General features: G+C 36.1%; 9 protein-coding genes across 9 annotated transcripts; 4 read left to right on the top strand and 5 right to left on the bottom strand.

Moving 5' to 3' along the window:
- Positions 1 to 176: 176 nt before the first annotated feature.
- Positions 177 to 2,237, top strand: I206_103825 (uncharacterized protein; the record flags this gene model as incomplete). Its single annotated transcript, XM_019159464.1, has 7 exons — positions 177 to 325; positions 380 to 482; positions 535 to 623; positions 692 to 894; positions 992 to 1,159; positions 1,228 to 1,453; positions 1,523 to 2,237. The coding sequence occupies 7 exons, from the start codon at positions 177 to 179 to the stop codon at positions 2,235 to 2,237; spliced, it is 1,653 nt and encodes a 550-aa protein (XP_019007516.1).
- A 42-nt stretch (positions 2,238 to 2,279) lies between these two features.
- I206_103824 (uncharacterized protein) lies at positions 2,280 to 5,802 on the bottom strand (the record flags this gene model as incomplete). The annotated part of the gene is made up of 14 exons (XM_019159463.1): positions 2,280 to 2,527; positions 2,610 to 2,772; positions 2,842 to 2,958; positions 3,019 to 3,224; positions 3,296 to 3,420; positions 3,495 to 3,579; positions 3,691 to 4,139; positions 4,241 to 4,471; positions 4,529 to 4,730; positions 4,799 to 4,966; positions 5,017 to 5,097; positions 5,173 to 5,238; positions 5,313 to 5,335; positions 5,402 to 5,802. The coding sequence occupies 14 exons, from the start codon at positions 5,800 to 5,802 to the stop codon at positions 2,280 to 2,282; spliced, it is 2,565 nt and encodes an 854-aa protein (XP_019007515.1).
- A 371-nt stretch (positions 5,803 to 6,173) lies between these two features.
- On the top strand, positions 6,174 to 6,846 carry I206_103823 (uncharacterized protein; the record flags this gene model as incomplete). The annotated part of the gene is made up of 4 exons (XM_019159462.1): positions 6,174 to 6,269; positions 6,362 to 6,514; positions 6,608 to 6,696; positions 6,753 to 6,846. The coding sequence occupies 4 exons, from the start codon at positions 6,174 to 6,176 to the stop codon at positions 6,844 to 6,846; spliced, it is 432 nt and encodes a 143-aa protein (XP_019007514.1).
- An 870-nt stretch (positions 6,847 to 7,716) lies between these two features.
- Positions 7,717 to 9,127, bottom strand: I206_103822 (uncharacterized protein; the record flags this gene model as incomplete). The annotated part of the gene is made up of 6 exons (XM_019159461.1): positions 7,717 to 7,830; positions 7,909 to 8,260; positions 8,420 to 8,627; positions 8,753 to 8,885; positions 8,956 to 9,018; positions 9,095 to 9,127. The coding sequence occupies 6 exons, from the start codon at positions 9,125 to 9,127 to the stop codon at positions 7,717 to 7,719; spliced, it is 903 nt and encodes a 300-aa protein (XP_019007513.1).
- A 657-nt stretch (positions 9,128 to 9,784) lies between these two features.
- I206_103821 (uncharacterized protein) lies at positions 9,785 to 10,951 on the top strand (the record flags this gene model as incomplete). Its single annotated transcript, XM_019159460.1, has 5 exons — positions 9,785 to 10,094; positions 10,155 to 10,246; positions 10,336 to 10,663; positions 10,754 to 10,837; positions 10,902 to 10,951. The coding sequence occupies 5 exons, from the start codon at positions 9,785 to 9,787 to the stop codon at positions 10,949 to 10,951; spliced, it is 864 nt and encodes a 287-aa protein (XP_019007512.1).
- Positions 10,952 to 11,270: 319 nt separating this feature from the next.
- I206_103820 (uncharacterized protein) lies at positions 11,271 to 12,182 on the bottom strand (the record flags this gene model as incomplete). Its single annotated transcript, XM_019159459.1, has 4 exons — positions 11,271 to 11,409; positions 11,539 to 11,657; positions 11,740 to 11,820; positions 11,904 to 12,182. The coding sequence occupies 4 exons, from the start codon at positions 12,180 to 12,182 to the stop codon at positions 11,271 to 11,273; spliced, it is 618 nt and encodes a 205-aa protein (XP_019007511.1).
- A 531-nt stretch (positions 12,183 to 12,713) lies between these two features.
- On the bottom strand, positions 12,714 to 15,291 carry I206_103819 (uncharacterized protein; the record flags this gene model as incomplete). The annotated part of the gene is made up of 3 exons (XM_019159458.1): positions 12,714 to 14,271; positions 14,442 to 15,037; positions 15,118 to 15,291. The coding sequence occupies 3 exons, from the start codon at positions 15,289 to 15,291 to the stop codon at positions 12,714 to 12,716; spliced, it is 2,328 nt and encodes a 775-aa protein (XP_019007510.1).
- A 674-nt stretch (positions 15,292 to 15,965) lies between these two features.
- I206_103818 (uncharacterized protein) lies at positions 15,966 to 19,871 on the bottom strand (the record flags this gene model as incomplete). Its single annotated transcript, XM_070202835.1, has 18 exons — positions 15,966 to 16,123; positions 16,186 to 16,378; positions 16,569 to 16,874; positions 16,945 to 17,172; positions 17,248 to 17,289; positions 17,351 to 17,711; positions 17,775 to 18,140; positions 18,206 to 18,246; positions 18,304 to 18,352; positions 18,413 to 18,469; positions 18,526 to 18,604; positions 18,655 to 18,680; positions 18,733 to 18,738; positions 18,807 to 18,843; positions 18,899 to 18,984; positions 19,071 to 19,247; positions 19,341 to 19,553; positions 19,633 to 19,871. 18 exons carry the CDS (start codon positions 19,869 to 19,871, stop codon positions 15,966 to 15,968), a joined length of 2,664 nt encoding a protein of 887 aa, XP_070058936.1.
- A 681-nt stretch (positions 19,872 to 20,552) lies between these two features.
- Positions 20,553 to 22,196, top strand: I206_103817 (tRNA pseudouridine(38-40) synthase; the record flags this gene model as incomplete). The annotated part of the gene is made up of 1 exon (XM_019159456.1): positions 20,553 to 22,196. The coding sequence occupies one exon, from the start codon at positions 20,553 to 20,555 to the stop codon at positions 22,194 to 22,196; it is 1,644 nt and encodes a 547-aa protein (XP_019007508.1).
- Positions 22,197 to 22,503: the final 307 nt, after the last annotated feature.

Raw genomic sequence — 22,503 nt, 5'->3', positions numbered from 1 at the left:
TGCTTAATTTACGAATAACTTGGATTGATCAACATTACCGCTCGAGCGCGTAAATCGAGTGGAGCCCCACAATTCCAGTAACTCTGATACGTGTTTTTATATTTGTTACTGTTATTTGAAAAACGGGATATTGATTTGCCCAGGTTTTTCTGGCCCAGAACGAATATTCAGTAAACATGTTGTCGAGATTACGGCGACGAGAAACGGGACCGCCGCCCGATGTGAAGAGTGTTAATTTCACTCGTGAACATGTAAGCGTGTCTAAAACAATAGCTAGGCGGAAGAGGGTTTTGGCTCTGATATGGAATAAAATTCCCCTGATCAGGTGAGTTCATGCGTATTTATACCAGAAGTCTTCTGGCTGAGCGGACTCTTGCAGGTTCATACTGGCTAGTATAGGTCTCTTATGGCTTCTTCTTCTACCATATGAAGGTCTGTGGAAGGGTACTTATGTAGATGAACACGCTTTACAGCCGGCTCAAGTAAGTTTACCTATTCCAACCAACACAGAAAGGAGCTGAAGAAGTTCTTTAGGTGAACACTAAATTCGATTGGGATAATGTACATAAAGCAGATTTATGTCTGGGGGGATTAGAGCAGATTGTTGATTCGTCCTTCGAAGAGTAAGTTGAGTGTCACACGTAATCTACGTTGCCTAGAGGAGTCTAAACTGACAAGATGGGAAATGTAGGCGGACAGCATACCTGCAAGAAACTTTCTCGCAATCTGGGATACATACTTCAAACACGACCAAATCAACTTATGCACATATCAGACCACCCAGATCAAAAGGTACTGAAAGCATTCTCGTATCTGCGAACTGGATATCAAGAGATGGCACACCGAATTTGAGGGGAGTGGCTACTCTCCTAGCTATGGGAGACTTTTTAAGAGGTCAGCATTCTTCAAATTTTTATTTCCCTCTCTAAAGACCTCTCTAAAGACCTCTCTCTGGAAACGATAGTGATGGATCAGCTGATTTTTCTCGCAGGGCAGAATCATTGGGCATTTGATATCATATTGGTTGTTGGAGAAGATTATATGACAGGATTAGAAGATTTTATGCGAAATTATCATAGCTCATTCACTGGTGTTATTTGGACAGGCTTGAATATTGATTATCCAGGTCATTCCTTCTCCCACATTGGGTTATTTTACGGTAAATATCTCTATCTTGTCTCCAAAGTTCACGATGTTAGACATTCTAACAAAGGTTTAATGATATAGAAGGAATAAATGGTCGATTACCTAATCAAGATGTAATCAATACGGTACAACGTGTTGCTCATTTCTCAGGTGGAATTCCAACTAGATTTCATAATATACCTGACGAAGTCAAGAATATAGGTCCTGAATGGTTTGGTAAATATATTTTAGCTGGAAAACAATTATTACATCATTTCGGATATATGATTACTGGTAAAGCAAGTGCTGCTCATGGTGTACTTGCAAGGTGAGTTAATCGGGTAAGATATAGATACATTGCCTCATGATTACTAATAATGAATCGGAATTTATATAGACATCGAATTGATTCTCTAACAATGTATTGTACCCCATCAGAAGGTCCACATGGATTTCATTCACTTGGTAAAACTGTTGAATCTACTTTACGTTCTTTTAATAATTTATTAGAAAGATTACATGCTTCTTATTTTTTTTATTTAATTCCTAAACCTTGGAATTTCATTCCAATTGGAAATTATTTACCTTCAGCAATTTTATTAGGTTCAAGTTTAACTATAGGAGGATTTGATTGTTCAATTCCCATTCAAGGTTTATTTTTTATTTTACCTGGATTTATTTTTTCTCTTTTAGCATTTTTATTTGAAATTAATCCAATTTCTCTTTTGATTATTCCAATAATTCAAATGAAATTTTTAAATCCATATAAATTAAATAACAACAAAGAAATTAGAAAATCTTCAAAATCATTATTACTATTATTATATGGTTCAATTATACCTACTTTAGCAATGTTAAATTTTCCACAAGCAATTTTTTTATCAATTTTATCTTTGTTATATTTTAATTTACCTGAAATTCCAGGATTAGTCATTTTATCTATAACTCAACCTGGAATTTTACTTTCATTATTAGATGGACATTTTGGGATTAATTTGAATTTAAAACAAGATTGGATAGAATTTGGTAATTTAACTTGGCCAATTGGAATTTATGCTATCTGGTTACCACTTTGGATCAATTCTGTGGTTCTTCTACAACGAATATCTTAAATTTTAACACGATGTTATACACGAAAATAATGCATATATTTATTACATACCCCAAACTTGATGATCTCCTTTCATCTCCCATTCCCATTTCCCACCTTTACTTAAGATTTTATGATCGATTACAACGTCATTCTGATTATATCCATCTATTTTTAGACTCTTTACAAATTTCAAGTCTGAACTGGCACCTTTAGCTATAACTTCTATGCGTTTACTCGAATTTGGTAATTTGAGAGTAAATTTATCAAAGAATGGTGAACCAAGAACGTATGTAGCATTTGCAGGATCAACTATTATTGATAAGATAGCATATAGAAATATTCAGTCGACTGGAACCGCATTTGAGACCAGTTTGAGTGATTGAAAACTTACCGGGATATAAACCCATAGCTGAAAATAAATACCATGCTGACATTTGACCACAATCTTCGTTGCCTGATAGACCATCTGCTGTATGATTATAATCTGTTTCACCTATTCTCCTAATCCACTCTTGCGTTTTATGAGGTGCAGAAGCTAGAATATACATGTATGGCTGTTTAGTAAGTCGAAGACTGATGTCAGCTGCACCTTCTCCTCGAATATGGAATCTGAGGGCACATACAATATGATGGGATGGTTCATTCGTATGTAAATTATGTCCACCTTCGAAATGTCTATCTAAAAAATCCACAAATTTATCGTTCCCGCCCATCAAATCGATTAGACCAGGAACATCATGCTAGACAGCTCCAATTTGATCAGCCAGGAAGAAAGTCGCAATTCTTTCGGTTCGACTTACCATGACATCCAAAGTATACGCCCAATCATCGCCTTCCGTCCAGCCTTTCTCAGGTCCTGCCCATGATCCATCACTATTTCTAGCTTCCATATGACCCGTCTTTGAATTATACAACTGCTTGTAATTTTTGGCTCGATCCCTTAAAAGCTCAGAATCATCGGTCGCGCCGACAATGGAAGCTACGATCGAAGCTGCGTGATCATCATCTGCGACAAGATGGGGATTAGAACTTCCGAAAGATTGATAGCGATAAGCTCAAGCCAAGAAGACCACTCACAAGCATAATCTAAAGTCCTACTTCCCGACTCGGTATGCAAGTCATCCGCAACATAGGCCAATTTCATATATTCCGTCAGACCAGCTCGGACTTCTTGTGGTGTACCTTCTTCTCTATCACCGAAACTATATCGGGCACGTCAAGGGGATGTTAATCGAGCAGGTAGACTTTACAACGCCTCAAAATTGAGGTTGCTCACCGAAGCTGAGTATCCCTATCTGGAGGGGTGAAAGCATTCTTCCGAACAGCTTGCCACGCTTCAGCATAATCGAACCCTTGAATACCTGACCAAAGACAATTTCAGATCAATTCCAATTTAGGATATCATGGTGATTGTTCCCAAGAAGACGTCTTCCTGGAATATATCGCGATATATATGTGAAATTGTAACTCACCTATTTTCATAGCTTGTGAAATTATACTATCTGCATGACTTCCAACCATAATATTAGTCTCTACTATATTTTTCCACATTGGTAACCATCCTCCTTCCTTATAATCTTGAATCATAGATTGGATCATTGGACCAACCCTCTCAGGAGCGACAAGGATTAACCAAGCAGATTGTGCTCTAAAAGTATCCCATATTGAATATCCGGAGTAACTAATTCCTGAAACTACTTTATCCAAATATCCTGAATAATATGCTGGACCATCTGATGTATTTTCCGAAATTTCATAAGGATATACCAAAGTGTGTGCGAATGAGGTGTATAATACGGTCATATTCGATGGAGTTGCACCTTCCACAGAAAGCAAGTCTAATTTGTTGGCCCATTGCGAACGAGTATTTTCGGAAGTTTGAACTATGGATTGACCATTCGATATTTCCAGGTCGATGTTTCTATTTTTAACATGGTCAGTTCTCTTTCCCTCCACCATTTGATCTTATTCCCTTGGTATCGAGCAACATATGCCAGCATCTTTGAGATCAATCGGACTCACCTACTAGCCTGTTCGAAGCTGATGAAACTTACTCCGACCCTTACTTCCACTTGTTTTGTATTTTCACCAAATTGAACATACCCAGCTAAAACATGGCCATTGCCTTTCAGATTATCGGCCTCAATCTTACCAGAAAATGATACACCTCCTGTATTGAATGGTTGTGAGAATCGAACCACAAAATAAGATTTGAAACCTTTGGCCGGAAGTTCATCTCCTACCAAAACATGACTATTTTCCTACATCAGACAGATGGCGTTTTATCGAGTGTTAAAAAGAAGAACTCACTCTTGTCTCTCATCATTCCATCCTCTGACTTCTTGCTTTTCCACATCGATTTCGATAAATCCGTTAGGGAGGTAAGGTACTTTATCATCAGGCTGATCACCATGTAATATCCATGTTTTCCTACTTGCTTGTAATATTATATGAGGTTTGATATTTGGTAAAGTGGGTATAAAGGTATATCGCATTTGGCCAACTCTCGAAGCTGAGTAAAGAATACAATATAAGCTGCCTCTACGATCAATATCATTGTAAGCAATTCTATGTACTTACAAGCAGTCATCTCAATCTCGACTTTACCTTTTTCACCGGCGTCCAATAAATTCCGATAGTAATTCGGACTTGTATATTCATCTTCCCTTCTGAATGATAGTCCCCTTTTGTCAAAATCAGTAAGCACTTCACCCAAAGATCCATGTATCTCGACTGGGCCAGATTCACCTAAGATATAGAACACTCAGCAATCAGCGTCTTACGAAATGAAAGCTTACCCATCCAAATTGCTGGTTGATGCGTTCCGATAAAACCGTGTATTCGAGTATCAGTTTGATTATAAGGGCACATAGATACGACTATAGTGACAAAGATGCTCGTATCAGCCCATCGTCGTCTCGTGTTTGAGTGGGATATAGAGTTAGCCGATTTACAGTTCTCCCTTGTTTGAGGTGTCCACCTTGTCATTGCAAATGGAGGCGCTACAGCGGGTATCATACCTACCGACAGCAACATCGTTACAATTTCAGTTTTTCAGCTTCTTGGATGACTTAAATAATGTACAAGAACATACCACCGCTCAAATTAGGCTCTGGTCTGGATAAAATAGACGTCAAAAAGTTGATCAAACTTTTGATTTGTTATTAGTGAATGATAACTTACCCTCCATTTCCAAGGTTCACATTAACCCAATTCAAACTCTCACTCTCAGGTTTCGTGAATTCAAGCTTACATATCCTATTTCTTCCATCTTGGAAATCAACATGTCCAAAAACATGACCAGCCGGTAAATCCGAAACTTCATCTTGAGGTCGAATTTTCTTGAAACCTTCATTCACCTTATTTACTATATTGGTAGAATAAAATGGAATATAATCTAGGAAAGATGATGAGGATGAGTATATCCATAATAAACCAGCAATGAGAGATAGCAGAAGAGTATTTCTAGATCTCCTCCATAATTTCGTTGGGGGTCTTCTTTGGCCTGGTGCAAGATGGGGCAGGGGTGATGCTATGGGGGCTCCCAAAGTAGAAGGAGCTTGACGACGGCGTATGTCTGTCATTTTGCTCACTCTCCCCCGAGCAGCTCGTATGCAAAGATGATAAATTGGCTTGTGAGCCGATATAAAGTCTTCATGCACCAAACACTCACTTTCTATACTTCCGACCGGATGAGGACCTAACGAAGCGAAGTCCAACTTGAGTGGAGGTGGAGGCCCATGTTCCCTTGCTTCCGACATTAGCTGCTCTTGATACAATGTGCGAACAATCTTATTCACTGTTCTTTGTGCAATTGAAAGATATCATCGACTTTCGGTGTAAGTGGTAGCACAAAGGACAATCACACATGCTTCTTATTCGCCATTCTCGAATCTTCCAACCAACTGTAAAAGCTTATCCTCTTCCTTGTTCACCTATTTGTACCATACGCGCTATGTCCTCTTCAATCTCTCTTACTCCTACAGAAGTGGCGCCTCCTAAATCCACTGGACTAGTCATGCAAATCATCATTCGGCGTGATCTACTTACGGTACGTAGCCTTACGATTATGCTTCGAAGCCTTGTGCATTCTCTAATATATCTTTATATTGAATATGCGCTAAAGACACCTTTCATTCTTAGGTTCATAAATGGCCAATTGGTCCTTTATTAGCTCAATCAGCTCACGCATCTACAGCTGTTTTGCATAAATATAAAGATCATCCGGATGTACAGAAATATCTTGAAGGTGAAGATGGAAGAGGATGGGAAGGTATGAGAAAGGTAGTTTTGGAGGTGAGTTGATAAAATTCTTCAGTAGGGATAATTTTCGCTTCCAATTCGTGTGTCTCACTTCATAAATCATACTCATATATCATCATTTACCAGGTACAAGATGAGAACGCACTACGAAGTGTAATTTCGAAGATTGATGAGATGTCAAATACTATACCTTATCATTTATGGATTGAACAGCCGTGAGTTCACATCATACGCTTTGGCCATAGGACTCCCAATTAAAATTGCGTCTCAGAGAAAATATACCGACTGCCCTAGCTTTAATCCCCAATAAACGACCAAAGCAGCTCAAGAAGATACTGGATGAACATTGTAAACTATTTGACTAGATCTTGCACTCTGCAGTGGATGCAGAAGAAACAGCATTCCAATGGATCGCTAATTATCGCCATACGTTCAACTACGAATGGACGAAGGTTCCAACTCCCAAGAAAGGAACCTGATTTAGGAGAGATTCAGGCACGCGTCATCGGAGATTAAATTACAACGCGCGCGCGCGCTACAGTGCGACGCGGCACCTTCGTGTGGCAGCTACACTCTGATGTGGCCAGCTACATAAACTATCAAAAAACAGCACAAACATCGAAGGGGATGTAGCTCATTTGGCAGAGCGCGTCATTAGCATCTTTCCAGTACTGGAACAGAGGAATTGACGAGGTACCGGGTTCAATTCCCTGCTTCTCCATTCTTTTTGTGTTCCAGAAGCATTGTTTTGGTTGTACCATCTTTTTGAAGCATTTTTCACCTTCTCCAGCACTTTTTGGTCCTGTTCTCACTTTTTAAGGCATGTGCCACTTTCAAAGGCAGGCTCGATCGGCTGTTTTGGCACATCCTTTGGGTCGTTAAGATCTGCCACTTTCGATGGGCTTGATTCCCTGCTTCTCCAAGCTCTTTTTAACTTTCTGAACTCTTCAGTACAAGTCAGCATCATGTTCATGTATGATGACAGAAAGCATCTGAAGAAAGTTGAATTGATCACAATGGGCTACTTTTCATCTAATGTGTGGAAAAGAGATGGCATCTGTCCTTTCTGTATCATCTGCCAAATGACTCCAACTCAAGCAAATACTAGGTCGGAATTCTTTTATCTATGTAATGCATTTGAAACATATACACAAAATGCAAATACGATGCTATAATGAAGACTCCATCACAATGACCCTGCTGCTAAAGCCACATTCGTCACTACGAATCGGTTTTTATTCATCATCTTCATCAGAATCATCATCACCAGCAACATCCATATTAGCAGCTTCAAATCTTTCCATAAGTGCTTTAAGTTCTGCATCTTCAGTTTCAGAAACAACTTTAGGCTAATTAATAATAAATTAATTGATTAATACACGAAATTCAAATATTAGAAAAAGAATCACAAAAAAAAAAAAACTCACTCTCATCTTTATAGTCATATCACCTTTTTCTTTTGTAATACTATCACCAATTAATTCAACTGCTTTATCCATTAATTCAATTGCACCTGATTTATCTGTTGAAGTAGTTGACATAACGTATAAAGGTGGAGCAACTAATCTAACTTTAATTGGAATTTCTTCTGTCGAAAGTTTTTCACCTGCATTTAAAGCTCTTTTTATAGCTTCAATCCCATTATATGAGAAACATTTTACTTCTATATCTGCTCTTACTTTTACAGGTTTTGGAGTTAATCTTCTTGCAATTGCTGATCTTAAATCTGTGAGTGTATCTTCGTCTAGTGTTAAAGAGCCGAAAATTGCTTCTGGTTCACTATTTCGTTGGCTATATCAGTAATGTTCACATTCCCGCTGGGTACTCCGCTAGATTGCCATTCATCTTATCGCCAAAAATAGGCCGAAATATGAAGGAATTTCTCATTCTCCTTCTGGATCGTCTATATCTCCCGACGACGGTGCACAATTGACTCACCTGATAGAAGCTTTGAAAGCCTCATAAGAATGTCCATATTGCTTATGCAATGGCCAAGCGATTTTTTCATACAATGATTCAGGAGAAACACCTCTTTTCTTAGCTACTTGTGTCAAAATCGAATCTACGGCTTTACCCTTCTCATATTGTTCTTCACATTTTACCACTTCTTCAGCTGATACTCTTCGTTTGGAAAGATCGATATAACCTGTGGTTGTGGCCGTAATAGATTGAAGATAGATGGGGAAATTGATATGGCGAAAAAGAGATAGGAGCATTATGAATTGCCATTAGCTATTGCTTCAAAGACTTACTCAAATAGTCATAACTCACCCTTATCAGGATCCACACGCATAACTACTACAACTTCATTCCTTCCTACTCTAATCAATTTTTGTACTGATCTAATACGTCTTCTAGATAACTCGGATAACAAGATCATTCCTTCGATATTATCGTATTCGAGCTTAATTATATTATATTAGCTTATAGTGTTTTGAATGAAACACGAGGTAATTTTCTATGAGTATACTCACCAATTTTACATAAGCTCCCATATCTTCGATGGATTGAACTTGAACCATGACCAATTGGTCGACCTAAACATTCATTCATATTGTCAGCTCAAATCGCACCTTTCGCTACCTGCTTTCTTAGATGATATGAAGAACTTACCTCTGGATACTTATTCTCATAGAACCGAGGCATTATGGATTGATTATTAATGTGTAAGAAGAGTGGCAAAGATGTTATCAAATTGGTCGATGTTCAATTAAATCCTAATTTATATTTTCAGTCAATCTAATGTTAAAGAATCTCTTTTATTCGAGTCGATCTTTTTGTTTCAGTTTCAGAATCGTTGATTTCGGATATCTAGTATAAAAACGCGATGGTACGACGTATATGTCTATGATTTTTAGGTTGAGTATAATTTTGTATTCAATTAATTGAAACTATTTTATTTTGTTGTAACCTTGATTTTATCGTTATTCATTGTTAATTCCTTGCTCATCGTTATTCTCGAGTCCGAACAAATCTTGCCATGTGCTACCAATCTGTTAATGAAAGCGGAATCAAATATCGGCGTTTTCTTTCTCATCCAGGTGTATGACTGCTCACGTGGCAGATCGAGTATATGATCCCCCGGTAGTACTAGTGTTTGGTTACCGGTATTAATTGAGAGGGTATATAAGCGGATTGATTATAGCTCATCGTATCATGCGTAGACATCTTCAATTAGCATAACAATATCTCAAGCACCTTCAAACCCCACGAACAGTGAGAGTGAGGTAATAATATAAAGCACAATTTGTACGAAATCAGAATAAGAATATATAACCAAATAGGATCTTTCCACAATAAAATATGTTATCCCGTACATTGTTACGACCATCAATAATCCCAACTCTTCATTTACAACTTCGAGCCATGTCCGCTTCTACAACTTCAGGAGAATCATTAGTTTTATCAACAAGATCACCTTCTAATAAAGTATCAATTCTTACTCTTAATAGACCAAAAGCTTTAAATGCACTTTCAACACCATTATTTCAAGCTTTAAATGCTGAATTGGAAAAAGCAGAAGCAGATGATTCTGTACGAGCTATTGTAATTACTGGAGGAGAAAAGAATTTCGCTGCTGGAGCTGATATAAAAGAAATGAAGGATAAAGAATGTGAGTGATTTCTCTTGAAATTTGTTATGATCTTCGATACTCAATGGGTTTTCGTTTTAGTTGCCGAAGCATATACTACCAATTTCCTTGGATCTTGGAATAAAATAGCAAGTATTCGTAAACCAATCATAGGAGCAGTAGCAGGCTATGCTGTATGTTATACTTTCTTCTCTCTTTGGTTTATAATCTTGTTTTCGATCATTTGGAAAAAATGCTGATGTCAATTAATTATCTTTGAAAGCTGGGCGGTGGATGTGAATTAGCAATGTTATGTGATATTTTAATTGCAAGTCCAAAATCAACTTTTGGTCAACCTGAAATTACTTTAGGTATTATACCTGGAATGGGAGGTTCACAAAGACTTACTTCTTTAATTGGTAAACAAAAAGCAATGGATATGGTTTTAACAGGTAGAAAAATTGATGGAATAACAGCAGAAAAATGGGGATTAGTTAGTAGATTAATAGAAGAAAATCAAAGTGTTGTTGAAGAAGCAATTAAAATTGCAGAAATTATTGCTGGATTTGGTAAAGTTGCTGTTCAAGCTGGAAAAGAAGCTGTAAATGCTTGTAAGTTGATTTAAGAGTTTCATTTTTAATTTTGAAATTAATTTCTTTTTACTTTTGCTAATGATGATGTTTGTAATGTTTGTTTTATAGCTTTGGATTTACCTCTTGAACAAGGTTTAAGACTTGAAAGAAGATTATTCCAACAATTATTCGCTACTCAAGATCAAAAAGAGGGTGAGTACACAATTTGAGCTGCTTTCCTTTCTCAAATATTAATTAATCTAATCAAACAAATTAGGTATGGCTGCATTTGCTGAAAAGAGAAAACCTACTTGGTCTGACAAATAAGTATATGCGCCGGTACGCTGAAGTAGGAGGTCAGAATGATGGAAGTAAAATTCAAAGAATGCACACTGTGTATAGAGATGTTATTACTGATTCTGTGAAACAGAAAGTCTGCATGCAATATAGTGATATGTTTTTATTGCAAGTGCAAGAAAATGACGAAGTGATAAATCATAATTACGCAGTCCGTTCAACCACTTCTCATAACAATTTGCATTTTATTTCAATATTCGCTACAAATAAATAAATGATTCTCACAATTCGGTTCTTATCAAGTTCATTTTTACTGAATATAATCATGACTAACGATCGAAGAAACAAACTATTTCTGATCTTTAGGAGTAGTATCTACACCAGCTTGTACAGCAGCAGCTGTGAATTTCTTTCGAAGTTCATTAAGTTTACCAAAGAACCCATCTTCACCAGTTGTATTAGGTTTAGCATCCCATTCTTCATCGTGTCTGCGAAGGTTATTCAATTATCAGTATAATGTTCTTTCTCGCAATCACTCTTGACTTCTTCTAATAATAAAAAAGGAAGAAGAAGAACAAGAAGAAGACGAAAATCGAGCAATTTGAGATGATACTCACTTTAAAATTAAATTAGAAGAAGGATCAACATGAAAAGTAACTAAAGAATTAACTAATTTTTCACCAGTAGGTTTCATTTTATATAATTGTGATAATGAAATTTGAACTGAAGGTGGTTTCTATTTTAATTAATTAAAAAAGTTTCTTGATTAATTTCTAAAAAAGCGATAGTTGTAAATGATTTTATTGAAACGAACTTACAATTTCAGGATTATCAAGATAAACAAGTCCTTTAGTTTCAGAAGAAGAAAATATTTTAGGCATTCCATTAAATTGTGCTTTCTAAAAGATTTGAAATTAAAATTAGAATTTAAATTAAACCATCAAAATTAATTTGAAAGGATAATTTTTTTAAAAAAACTCACAATAGCATCAAGACCTTTTGCTAATCCAATAGGATCATGAAATTGAGCATTTGTATCATATCTTGCATATGAAGATGTAATAGGATTTAATTGATATAATTGTAAAACATCTTCAACTAATGATTTTTCTTCTGAAGTAGGTTGTCTTTCTTTAAATCCAAAATTTGATGTATTAGAAGATTCTGTTGAAGACATTCTTATGAAGATTGTTGAAGGTGTTTTAGCTGTTTGTTTAAGTAATATAGAATTTGTTTTAATTAATTGTCTAGTTAATGACATTGATTTTCTTATATCAAGGTTAAAATAAAACGTTTATAAGATAAGGAAAATGAAATAGAAAAAAGAATAGGTTTAATCATATATATATACATACAACGCACACGTACACTTCATCAAATCGGCTATGATCTTTTTCTGAATGGTGAGATTTATCTTCAAAATCCCCCCTTAAACTTAACCTAACCAGCTGGAGCTGATTCCAGCAATACATACTCGCCATCGATCGAAATACTTTGTTAAATCTGATGATGTATCCCTCTCAATTGTGAATCGTTATCATACTCTACTTCCAACTACTCATATGCGGGGTAGGTACGTCACAGGCACGATCGTCGATTTATTGGTTATGATAAAACAATATACTCCGATCAAATCATACCTGAGTAAAGTGGCATTCAACGTAAAAACTATACAAGAGAGTATGCATAAAGTGAATTCAAGTTATTCACGATTCTGTGTTGCATTCTCTAATATAAACCCATAGTCCGTCCTATCGTACAAGCATATCATAACCTTAGGAAACCAAATTCATCATACCACTTGGCCTCTCTCATGATCATTTTCTAAATCTCTCAAATACCTCTCCAATTCCCATTCTTCAACACCTTCACCAGTAGTCATAGTATGGATAGTATATCCACTTGTCTTTTTGATTCTCGTATTGTCATCAGCCTCGTCATTCTCGATATCAATATCATCTTGATAAGATCTCTCTAATTGAAAGAAATATTCTGGACTTTGTTCGATCTGTCCAAACTGATCTCCAAATCTACTTTCTGCATTTTCCATTCCTTCAATCTCATTCTCAACGATATTAGTGAAATTTGTTCTTGATGGAGCAGAGAAATCAGGTAATAACCCTCTTGTCTGACTTATATTAAGTGAATTTTGTGTTGTTCTGAAAATACCCAAATTATCATCGTAATAACTTTCAACTGTACCCAAATTTAATTTTCTTGCAGTATCACCAGAAGGTCGAGGTTCAGGAAAAGGTATTAAATCAGAAGATGTTGGAAAAGGTGCTGACCAACCATCTCCTGCACCTCCTCTAAAACGCATCTCTTGATTTGAGTTGAATTTGCTTGATGACTTGTTAAATCGTTTCATAATTCCCAATGGATCTTTCCTTGACGCTCGACTAATTGATCGATTTTCGGGTAGAGGAACAGGTAAACCAAGAGAATTAACATTCTTCATTGATAGTGGCTCGACTGATCTTATGGATACTCCTTGTGTGGATTTCTTGTTTCGTGTATGGATTTGAACCGGTGATCCAAGTCCTGGTAATGCGCCTTTCTTCTTGATTGGATCCAGGTTTAATAATGCCGGTCGAGCGTTATGTCTATCGTTCAGAGCTGTTGGGGGAAATGTTGGCGTGTTCACCAAGTCTGATTGAAACGGTGACTGGGGATCCTTTTGAGCTCGAGTCAAAGATTTCATAGTTTGCTGAATTACGAGTTGAGCTTGAGTAGGCTTAATTGAAGTCGGGGTAAAAATCTCCTGAGATTTATCCATCGATTCGTTTCCTTCCAAGTCTGGTACAGGAGAACTCGGAGACATCACTATATCTCCTAATTCTTCCTCTTCGAATTTTATGACTCCCTGGTCGCTTTGCGATGCATAAGGCGTATGTTGATCCCTGTCAATGTCAAATGCATCTCTCTTAGGAGTTTCAGGAGCTCTTCTTGGTAATTGATTGAGAAACTTAGAAGGGGATAAATCAGGTTGTAATTTAGGTTGACCAATAGACGATTTAGGTGTTCTCTTTCCACTTCCTCTTGGAGTAGATGGAAAACAATCAGGTAAGTCATTTTCAATAAAATCCTGGTATCTCGGCCTGGGTAAACCAGCTGGAATAGGCGGAGCATCTTCATCTGCGTAAACGGCAAAGGGATGATGAGGGTGAGAAGCAGATCTGAATGATTTTAAAGTTGTATTGGAAGATTTTTTGGTTAATGCTGATCTCAATGTTGATAAAGATGACTTTTTGGGGATAGTCCGATCTTCAGTCGATAGTGGGAGTGGTAATCCAGGCAACGGAGGGGCGACCGCTGTTTGAGATTTAGGACGATCGAATATGGTGGGATTTCTGTGTGAAACATGACAGATTCATTAGCTCATTGAGCGTAATTCGACATGCACAAAGATCCATCCTTGTTGTTCCCACTCAATTTATCGAAATACTCGTCAAAAGATTGAAAGGCGACGGAGAGATGGCAAATGGATCCATCCATCAATTTTTCTTTTACTTAAACTTACATAGACTCCTTATTCTTCTTAGGCGTCAATCCTAATCTCCTTACTAAACCATTCATCATTCTCTTACTTCTTCCAGGTGTGGTTGGAGGTAAAGGTGGAATATTTTGAATTTGACAATCATCAATTTCAATATTTTGAGATTTTTGGAATTTTTTAGTTTTAGAAGAAAAAGATTTATTTGATTTTACAGTAAATTTTGATCTATTAGTTTCATTTGATTTTCTTGATTTTATTTCAATTCCAGATACATCATCATCATCATCTAATGATGATGATAAATCATCACCTTCAGTTGAAGAAGACCATCTTGATTGTAAATTATTTGAAATTTTTAAATTACGAATTACATTTTCTAATGATTTATCAACTCCATTATCTTTACCTAAAAATTTTAATTTTTTAGGTGAAACTGATTCTTTTGTATTTTGAATTATTGATGATCTTTTTCTTCTAGGTGTATTTATTTCAATTTCATTATATTTATTTGATTTTATTAATGGTTTTTGAGATTGAGATTTAGATTTAGGTGGAGATGGAAATGAAGAAATTATAGGAGAAGTATTTGGAATACAATTTGGATATAATCCTGATGTGAACTTTAAAAAGTTTGTTATTTGTTATTCAGCTCTTCTTATACTACCAAATTTAATGGGACTGTATCGAAGTGATTACTTACTAAGCCTGAGTATTCGTCATTAGGGGTAAGACTATCTCCACTGAATCTTGATCTTGATTCTTTTGTTGTGTTATGTTGATCAATCATAAATGTTGATGATGAAGTAGGTGTTGGAATGGAGATTAACCCTCTTGCCTGAGATCGTTTATGTCGGATTGTGTTGTAATTCGTCATCTTCTGTATTCGTTCATGCTAATTCAAGATTATCAATCTATCAATAACTTGAAAGTGAAGTTAAATTGAATAGATCCAATCATAATGATATGGTTGATCCAACAACATGACCAACGATACGTCAGTATATTAAATATGGATAAGTGTAGAAGTTGATTCAACCAATTAAACAATCAATTATTATCATCATCTTTATGCACAGACTAAATCAACACACACACACAATACAGGGTCAGTGCGCCTTAAACCTTTCAACTTAATTATCCAACCCAATAAAAATATCGTTAGCCTTTCATTCATCCCAATACAATAGAGCGCTATATAAGAACGTTAGTTGTAATCTGAGAATGTGTTTTGTTGGACTTGTTAATACCGAAATCATCTGGGAAGAATACTGTTATTTTGAGAATCATGAAGTTGGATTCAACTAGATAACCTTTTTGAAGTCTGAATATAATCATCATGTTCCTGAGATAAGGCTCTATTAAGGGTTATTTCAATCCCATCCTTAATTTGTCGAGTGTTCTTGTTTCATAGCTTGTATATCTTGGTCCTCCCATGTTTTCAAATTTAATACATTTCTATAAAATGTATATCCTTACCCTACAGCAAGCAACATATATCTAATTACCAGATCCTTTAATCATCGTGTATATTTCTAATTCAACAAGATTTTAAACCTCAATAACACCACATACAATACCATTCATCATAATTTCTAAACTGTCTTTATATTCATTTTCAGCCCAATTATCAATTTCATTTAACCATTTCGTAGCTGGCATATTTGGACCTAAACGATTTGATGTCCCAGGTACCATTTGATTTAAATCTTTATAATCATCAAAGCATTAGCTAAATAGTCTCTATCCATTGTAATTAATTGAGACTTACCGACTGCTGACCAATGAATATGCATTCTTTCACCTTCATCCATTCTTAAAGTCAAATTCAAATCTTGTGTATGTTCATCAATTGAAGTAGCTATTTTTATATGATGTCTCATTTTTTCTACCGGTGGTGGAATATCAAATGACCATCTTAATACAGCTGCTTCGAATGCTAAAGTAGGCCAAACAAGGCCATTCTGTTATGTTGCGAGTAGACGAGTGGGTGGTTAGGTTAGGTCAACAGGTAAATCAGGTGTGATATATGAAAGGGAGCGTGAGGGTAATCACAAGCCGAAGTCAGTGATTGAGGGACGAGAAGGAAAAGGTAAAGGATCGTTCATCAGCTAACCGTACTTTGAGACATTCAAAATCCAATCCGTCACTCACAAAATCAAATCGTAATTTCAATTCCCTCATCCCATATTCCCATTTAACTTCTTGAACATAAAATCCCATACTTGGCCATTCGAAATTCTTATCCTCTTTTGCAATAGGTTCAATTGGGAATTTATAAGTATCTAAAAAGCTAGAAATAGGATAAATTACATCCCAATCTGAATCATAATCTGTTAATTTCGTATTGACTAATTTTGATCCTTTTTTTCCAAATTTTTCATGAATTGTAGAAACTATATTTTTAGTTGGTCCTTGATCCATAAATGCTACATGTCCTGTATGTTCATTTGACGTATGCTTTTCAACAAGAAAAATGGCCTTAAATCAGTACCTTGAATTTGATATCATGATGATCAAGTCCACTCACGTTAAAAAGATATTGAATACCAACTCGCTTAGGATGCATTGAATCATATGGCCAATACCATGGATTAGCTAATGCTGTCAATACTCCTGCTAAGAATAAGGATAAAGCTATGATAACTTTTCGTTGAGATGAGCGGGGCACTCGGTGAAAGAGGGGTACGAAAGTCGGGAAAAATATGAATCCTGACATAGAGGAGATAGTAGCTATAATGTGTTCTGCGGGGGCGTCCTGAGGCGATGAAAGCATCATCAATTCAATTAAAATGACCTCTTCCAGAATAAGCAATATTCCTTGCGAACTCACTCTTCCCATTCGTCCTGCTAACGGCGTAAAGATATCCAGTGTCTATTGCATCAATTTTGATCAGCCAATTACATCTGAAACTGGACAAGAAACGAAGACTCACAGTAGTAACAGCTTCTACAGCTATAGCTGTACATCCAGCAAGAGGTATGAGATAAGTACTTTTGATATTCATTCCTTCAACTTTCTTTCCAATTCCTGTCAATTTGAGAATTTCATTTGAAATATTTCCAATCACCAAGAACGAAGATAAAACTGCGAAAAGGTACGCTGATCGTATATTGGCGATTTGAAGTAACATCATCAAAGTGATGAGGAACAGTGTTTGTGAATTATAGTATGTTGATTCAAGCTGAGATCTCGAAATTGGCGATAATACCTTAGAGAGTAACAATTGAGTAAGGAAGATACCAATGAATCCAGCTGGACCGTAAATTAATAATGGTAAATGCTCATGTCGGAACCTGTATAATCGTAGATTTCCATTAATTTCGATACGACTGCTTCTGACCCATCAGAACACTTACCATATTTGGCTTTTGCCGGTCAGACGTAATACAGCAGCTAAGACATTCGCTGTGAAAGCGCCACCTACCATACCAAGCGGAGTCCCCAGTAAAGAAATTACGAAAGATTTCCATCGTTTCGCTGTTAGGTGTTTTAAATTGAGGGCTATGGCTATAGTAGCTAGAGCAGTATAATACGGGAGTGAAGCTTCCATTGGCCACTGAATAAAAATCTGGTCGTATAGCGAGAAATACACCATGTTCGGCGGAGAGAATGGCTCAGATTGAAGAAGGGGGGACGACGGGGAGGTTAGATGGTCTACGATGGCGATGATGTTATTGGCGAAATGTTGTGCTGAGCCAGCTTCGATATACTTGATGGAATCTCTGTACCGACCCGTCAGTTCTGCGGGAGGAATAGAGGGGAAGAAGCAGAAGCAGAACGGACATACTTTTTAGTATGGTAGAAATAGCTATGACCGACCGTTGCCATCTGCACCATCACAGTCAGGTTGCTGTTTCTGTCTTTCACAGGTACGGGAAAACTTACGTCCAATCCTGATACACCAAGATACTTCTCAAATTGCACGAAATCGGTGCTGCATCACCAAATGTCAGCTCAATTCCATTTACATATTGGAATTAAATGGATGACTCACTCCGACATCATGATTCCTGACGAGAACACATCAGCAGCAATGACCGTGCCTCTTGGACTGCTCAAACACATCAGCTTATCCTCTTCGAATCGAAAGATACATATCTTGCTCACTGAGGCGCATGTGAATAAGCTTCAATCATCTCTTGGCTAGTGGCTTGGAATAGCAGTGCTCCCCCCGTACTTCCAGCGGCTGCCTCGAAAATCAGCTCCCATTATTGGTGTCCACCAGCTTCGACTCACCTTCGAGATTGATCACAGCTCGTACCCTGTGATAACAACTTAGCTATGTACTAGTGAGTCTGGTCTGTGATCACTTACTGGTGTCTTGTAGGATGCTGAGTCGAATATAGATGGGATCCATCCTGCAGTGTTTCTACTTGTTTAGCTTCTACCTGTACAAATCGGACATACCTTCTCCTCCATTCCACACTAAAGTAGTCAATTAGCGTTGAGTTATTATTGAAGAAGGATATAATTGCCTTACTGAAGATTACAGAACCGTCAAATGCTCTATCTCTCTCAACCATCACTCGAGCTATATCAAGCATGACTCCCACACCCATTCCATCGCTAGAATTGTGACAACAGATCAGCTTACACGATCGCATCCAGCCTGGAAAGTTTGGTTCATGTCACCTAGAAACGAGAGGACTCACTCCGCAGCTCCAGGAGCAGGTAAAGTCGAATCTATATGAGATCCTAACAAGATTGCATCTTTCTGCTGCTTTGGTATTGATGAATTATAAGAAGGTGGATGAACCGATGATAATCTCAGTATAATATTTGTTATTCCATTATACGCTTTTAAAACTTCATGGTCTAGTATATCGAATCTGAATAACCAGGATTAACTTAGATTCACGTCTAATCACTTGCTACAATTTGGCAAATCAAGGCAATGATATATAGAATATAGAAACCCTTACGAATGAAATCCAGATCCTTGTTGTGACCACCATTCACAATTCAAAACGTCACTTTTCTCACAAATGTCCAAAAGATTAATAACTTGCTCTACAACGTATTGTTCTCCTAGAACTGATTCACGAGTTCCAACTGTTCTATATCCTATATTTTCTAAAGCTTCGATATGGGACAAAATAAGCTTTTCCGAAGGTTGTGGATCACCATTCGAATCACTATAAAGTGAATACCGTAAGTTTAAAGCGATGGGGAAGTTCTAAAGATTAATTTGACATTGCATATAGTTAGACTTACTAAGGAGATAAACCTTCAGGTAATTTATAATGTAATTTTGATAGATAAATAGGTAAAATCGTTAAGATAGGTAAAAATAATAACCAATTCCAAATTGATGTTTTCTCTACAGTAGGTTCTTCTTTAGGTGGATCAACTTTCACTGATTTAATTATCACCGGTGTTGAGATTGTTTCTTGTGTCTCTAGTGAATTAGGGTCGGAAGGATCATTGATCGAGAGGGGAGTATCAATCACCATACTAATGAATCATCTATTTGCAGGTAAAGTATCCTGCAGCGAAATTGATAGCGAGTCAAGTTGGCGAGAGAAATCGAGCGGCAAAGCAGCTGATATATGTACAGTATACAGATCTATTATGTTATGAGATATCGAAGAAGTAATATCAGGTGTTCATGTTTATATGATTTACTGGGCAAAGTGATTTGATTTTTATTCTATCATTCTATCAACAAATGACGTTGACATATTACTCTAATTCCCGCCCGAGTTTAATCCTAAACCTTATTTTTACTTCCTGCCATGAGCTTGAATTCCTATCTAATCGTCTGCATCAAACCACCTTTCCGTTATTGTATTTGATAACTTTGTCACCCAGAAATGTTGTGTTTACAGCATGGGATGCATGCATACATATCTCTATGCTTGATACCAAGTTATGTATACTCAGTTGCTAATATCTGCTCGTCGATCACTCTTCTAGGTATCACAGCGGCAGTTGCCGCTAATCAACAATTGTTAAGGAAAAGTTGAAAACAAAGTTGATCTTGATAAGTTAAAACGGAGTGAAATTAGAAGCTTCATTTATTCATTTAAGCTGGGTTTTGAAGATACCAGAGAGATCTCAAAATCGGTTAAGTATCAACTCGCTATATGCGATTCAATTTGATTTTATCATCTTCCCGAAGACAATCTAAAAAAATGGCTCATTTGGCATCTTTATCAAAAGAAGAACTTATTGCTAAAATTCAATTTCTTGAAAATGCCGCTAAATCGAAGCAGCCGTCTTCTGAAGATTCAATCCAATCAACAGAAGCTTCAACTTCAATGATTGATAAGGATGATGAATTGAATCGATCAAAACCTATATTAGATGAAAATGGTAAACCACTTAGAAAACACGCTAGAAAAGCTATACGTAAAAATGATAAACCTTTTAATTTTAATTCATATCCTACAAGACATATTGCATTAATGATAAGTTATTATGGATGGCCTTATTGTGGATTAGCACTTCAACCACCTTTACCTGGTATGCCAAATGTACAAACTGTTGAATCAGAATTATTAAAAGCATTAGAAAAAACTAAATTAATTGAAGTTGGTAAAGGTTTAGAAGGATGTGGATATAGTAGATGTGGTAGAACAGATAGAGGTGTAAGTGGTGAAGGTCAAGTTGTAAATCTTTGGGTAAGAAGTTTAAGAACACCAAATGATGGTGGAGAAGAATTACCTTTAGAAATTGGTTATAAAGAACCTAAAGAACCAATAAATATGGTATCTAAATTAGAAGTTGATGATGATGATGATGGTGAAAGCGAAGAATCAAAAAAAAAATTGAATAAATCAAAAGAAAAAGTTGATAATTCAAAAATATCAGAATATCCTTATCCAAAATTACTTAATGGTGTTTTACCACCTTCAATTAGAATTTTAGCTTGGTCACCTTTAAAAGAAGAATTTGATTCTAGATTTTCATGTTTATATAGACATTATAAATATGCTTTTCATTTAAAAACAACACCATTATCAAAACCTTTAAATCTTGAATTAATGAGAAAAGCATCAAATTATTTAATAGGTGAAAATGATCATAGAAATTTTTGTAAATTAGATGGATCAAAACAAATAAATAATCATAAAAGAACAATATTAAAAGCATATTTTGAAAATGAAATTAATGAAAATAATGAAGAAAGAATTGATGAAAATAAAAAAATAATTTTTAATTTAATTGGAACTGCTTTTTTATGGCATCAAGTTAGACATATAATTTCAATTTTATTTTTAATTGGATCAGAATTAGAAAAACCTGAAATTATAAAAGATCTTTTAAATGTAAATAAATTTCCTTCAAAACCTTTATATAATATGGGTGATGGATTACCTTTAACATTACATGAATGTTCATATGAAAAAATTTTATTAGATTGGAGATTTAGTGGATATGATGGAAATTGGAAAAATTTATCAATTGAAAAAAAAAATGAATTATATAAATTTGCAATGAATGGTAGAGAATCATTTGAAAGAAATTTATTAAATTTATCACAACAAGCTGAATTAAAATCATGGCAAATTAATGGATCATTAAGAAAATTACATCAAATTTATGGTGGATTAAATACATTACAAAAAGATAAAGAAAATCAAATTATTTATCCACTTGGTGGTGGTGAAATTAATATTTCACATCAATATACAAAATTAGAAAATAGACATAGAGGTGAAACTCCTCAAGTCGTCAATGAGAAATGGAGAATAGCAAAAGGTCGAACAGGATTAAAAGGGAAGAAAGGTGAAAAAGAGAATTTAGTTGAAAGTGTCCAGGATGAGGATGAGTAGATGTTAGATAGATGAATATGTAGTTCGTATCGTTATATTCGATTTAACTTGCATTGCCGTTGTGTGCATCATACTCTTGCGGAAGATCGCGATCTCTCCAGCTTTCCTAATAACGCGATTAGGTTCGCAAGTCATTCTAGGATAATACATCTGGTTTCGTCTGGAATAGCTAGAGTGTATAAACAATTGATGAACACGTAATGAAGACCAGATCCCGACCATACATTCGATGGCTCATCCCTCATTATCCTCATCGCTCACTCTCACACTACAAAGATCACCCTGAAGTTCAGTGGAAATTGCATAC

The sequence above is a fragment of the Kwoniella pini genome, chromosome 5 (assembly GCF_000512605.2).
Source record: "Kwoniella pini CBS 10737 chromosome 5, complete sequence".
NCBI classification, from domain to species: domain Eukaryota; kingdom Fungi; phylum Basidiomycota; class Tremellomycetes; order Tremellales; family Cryptococcaceae; genus Kwoniella; species Kwoniella pini.
This window is presented reverse-complemented; position numbering and strand designations above follow the sequence as displayed.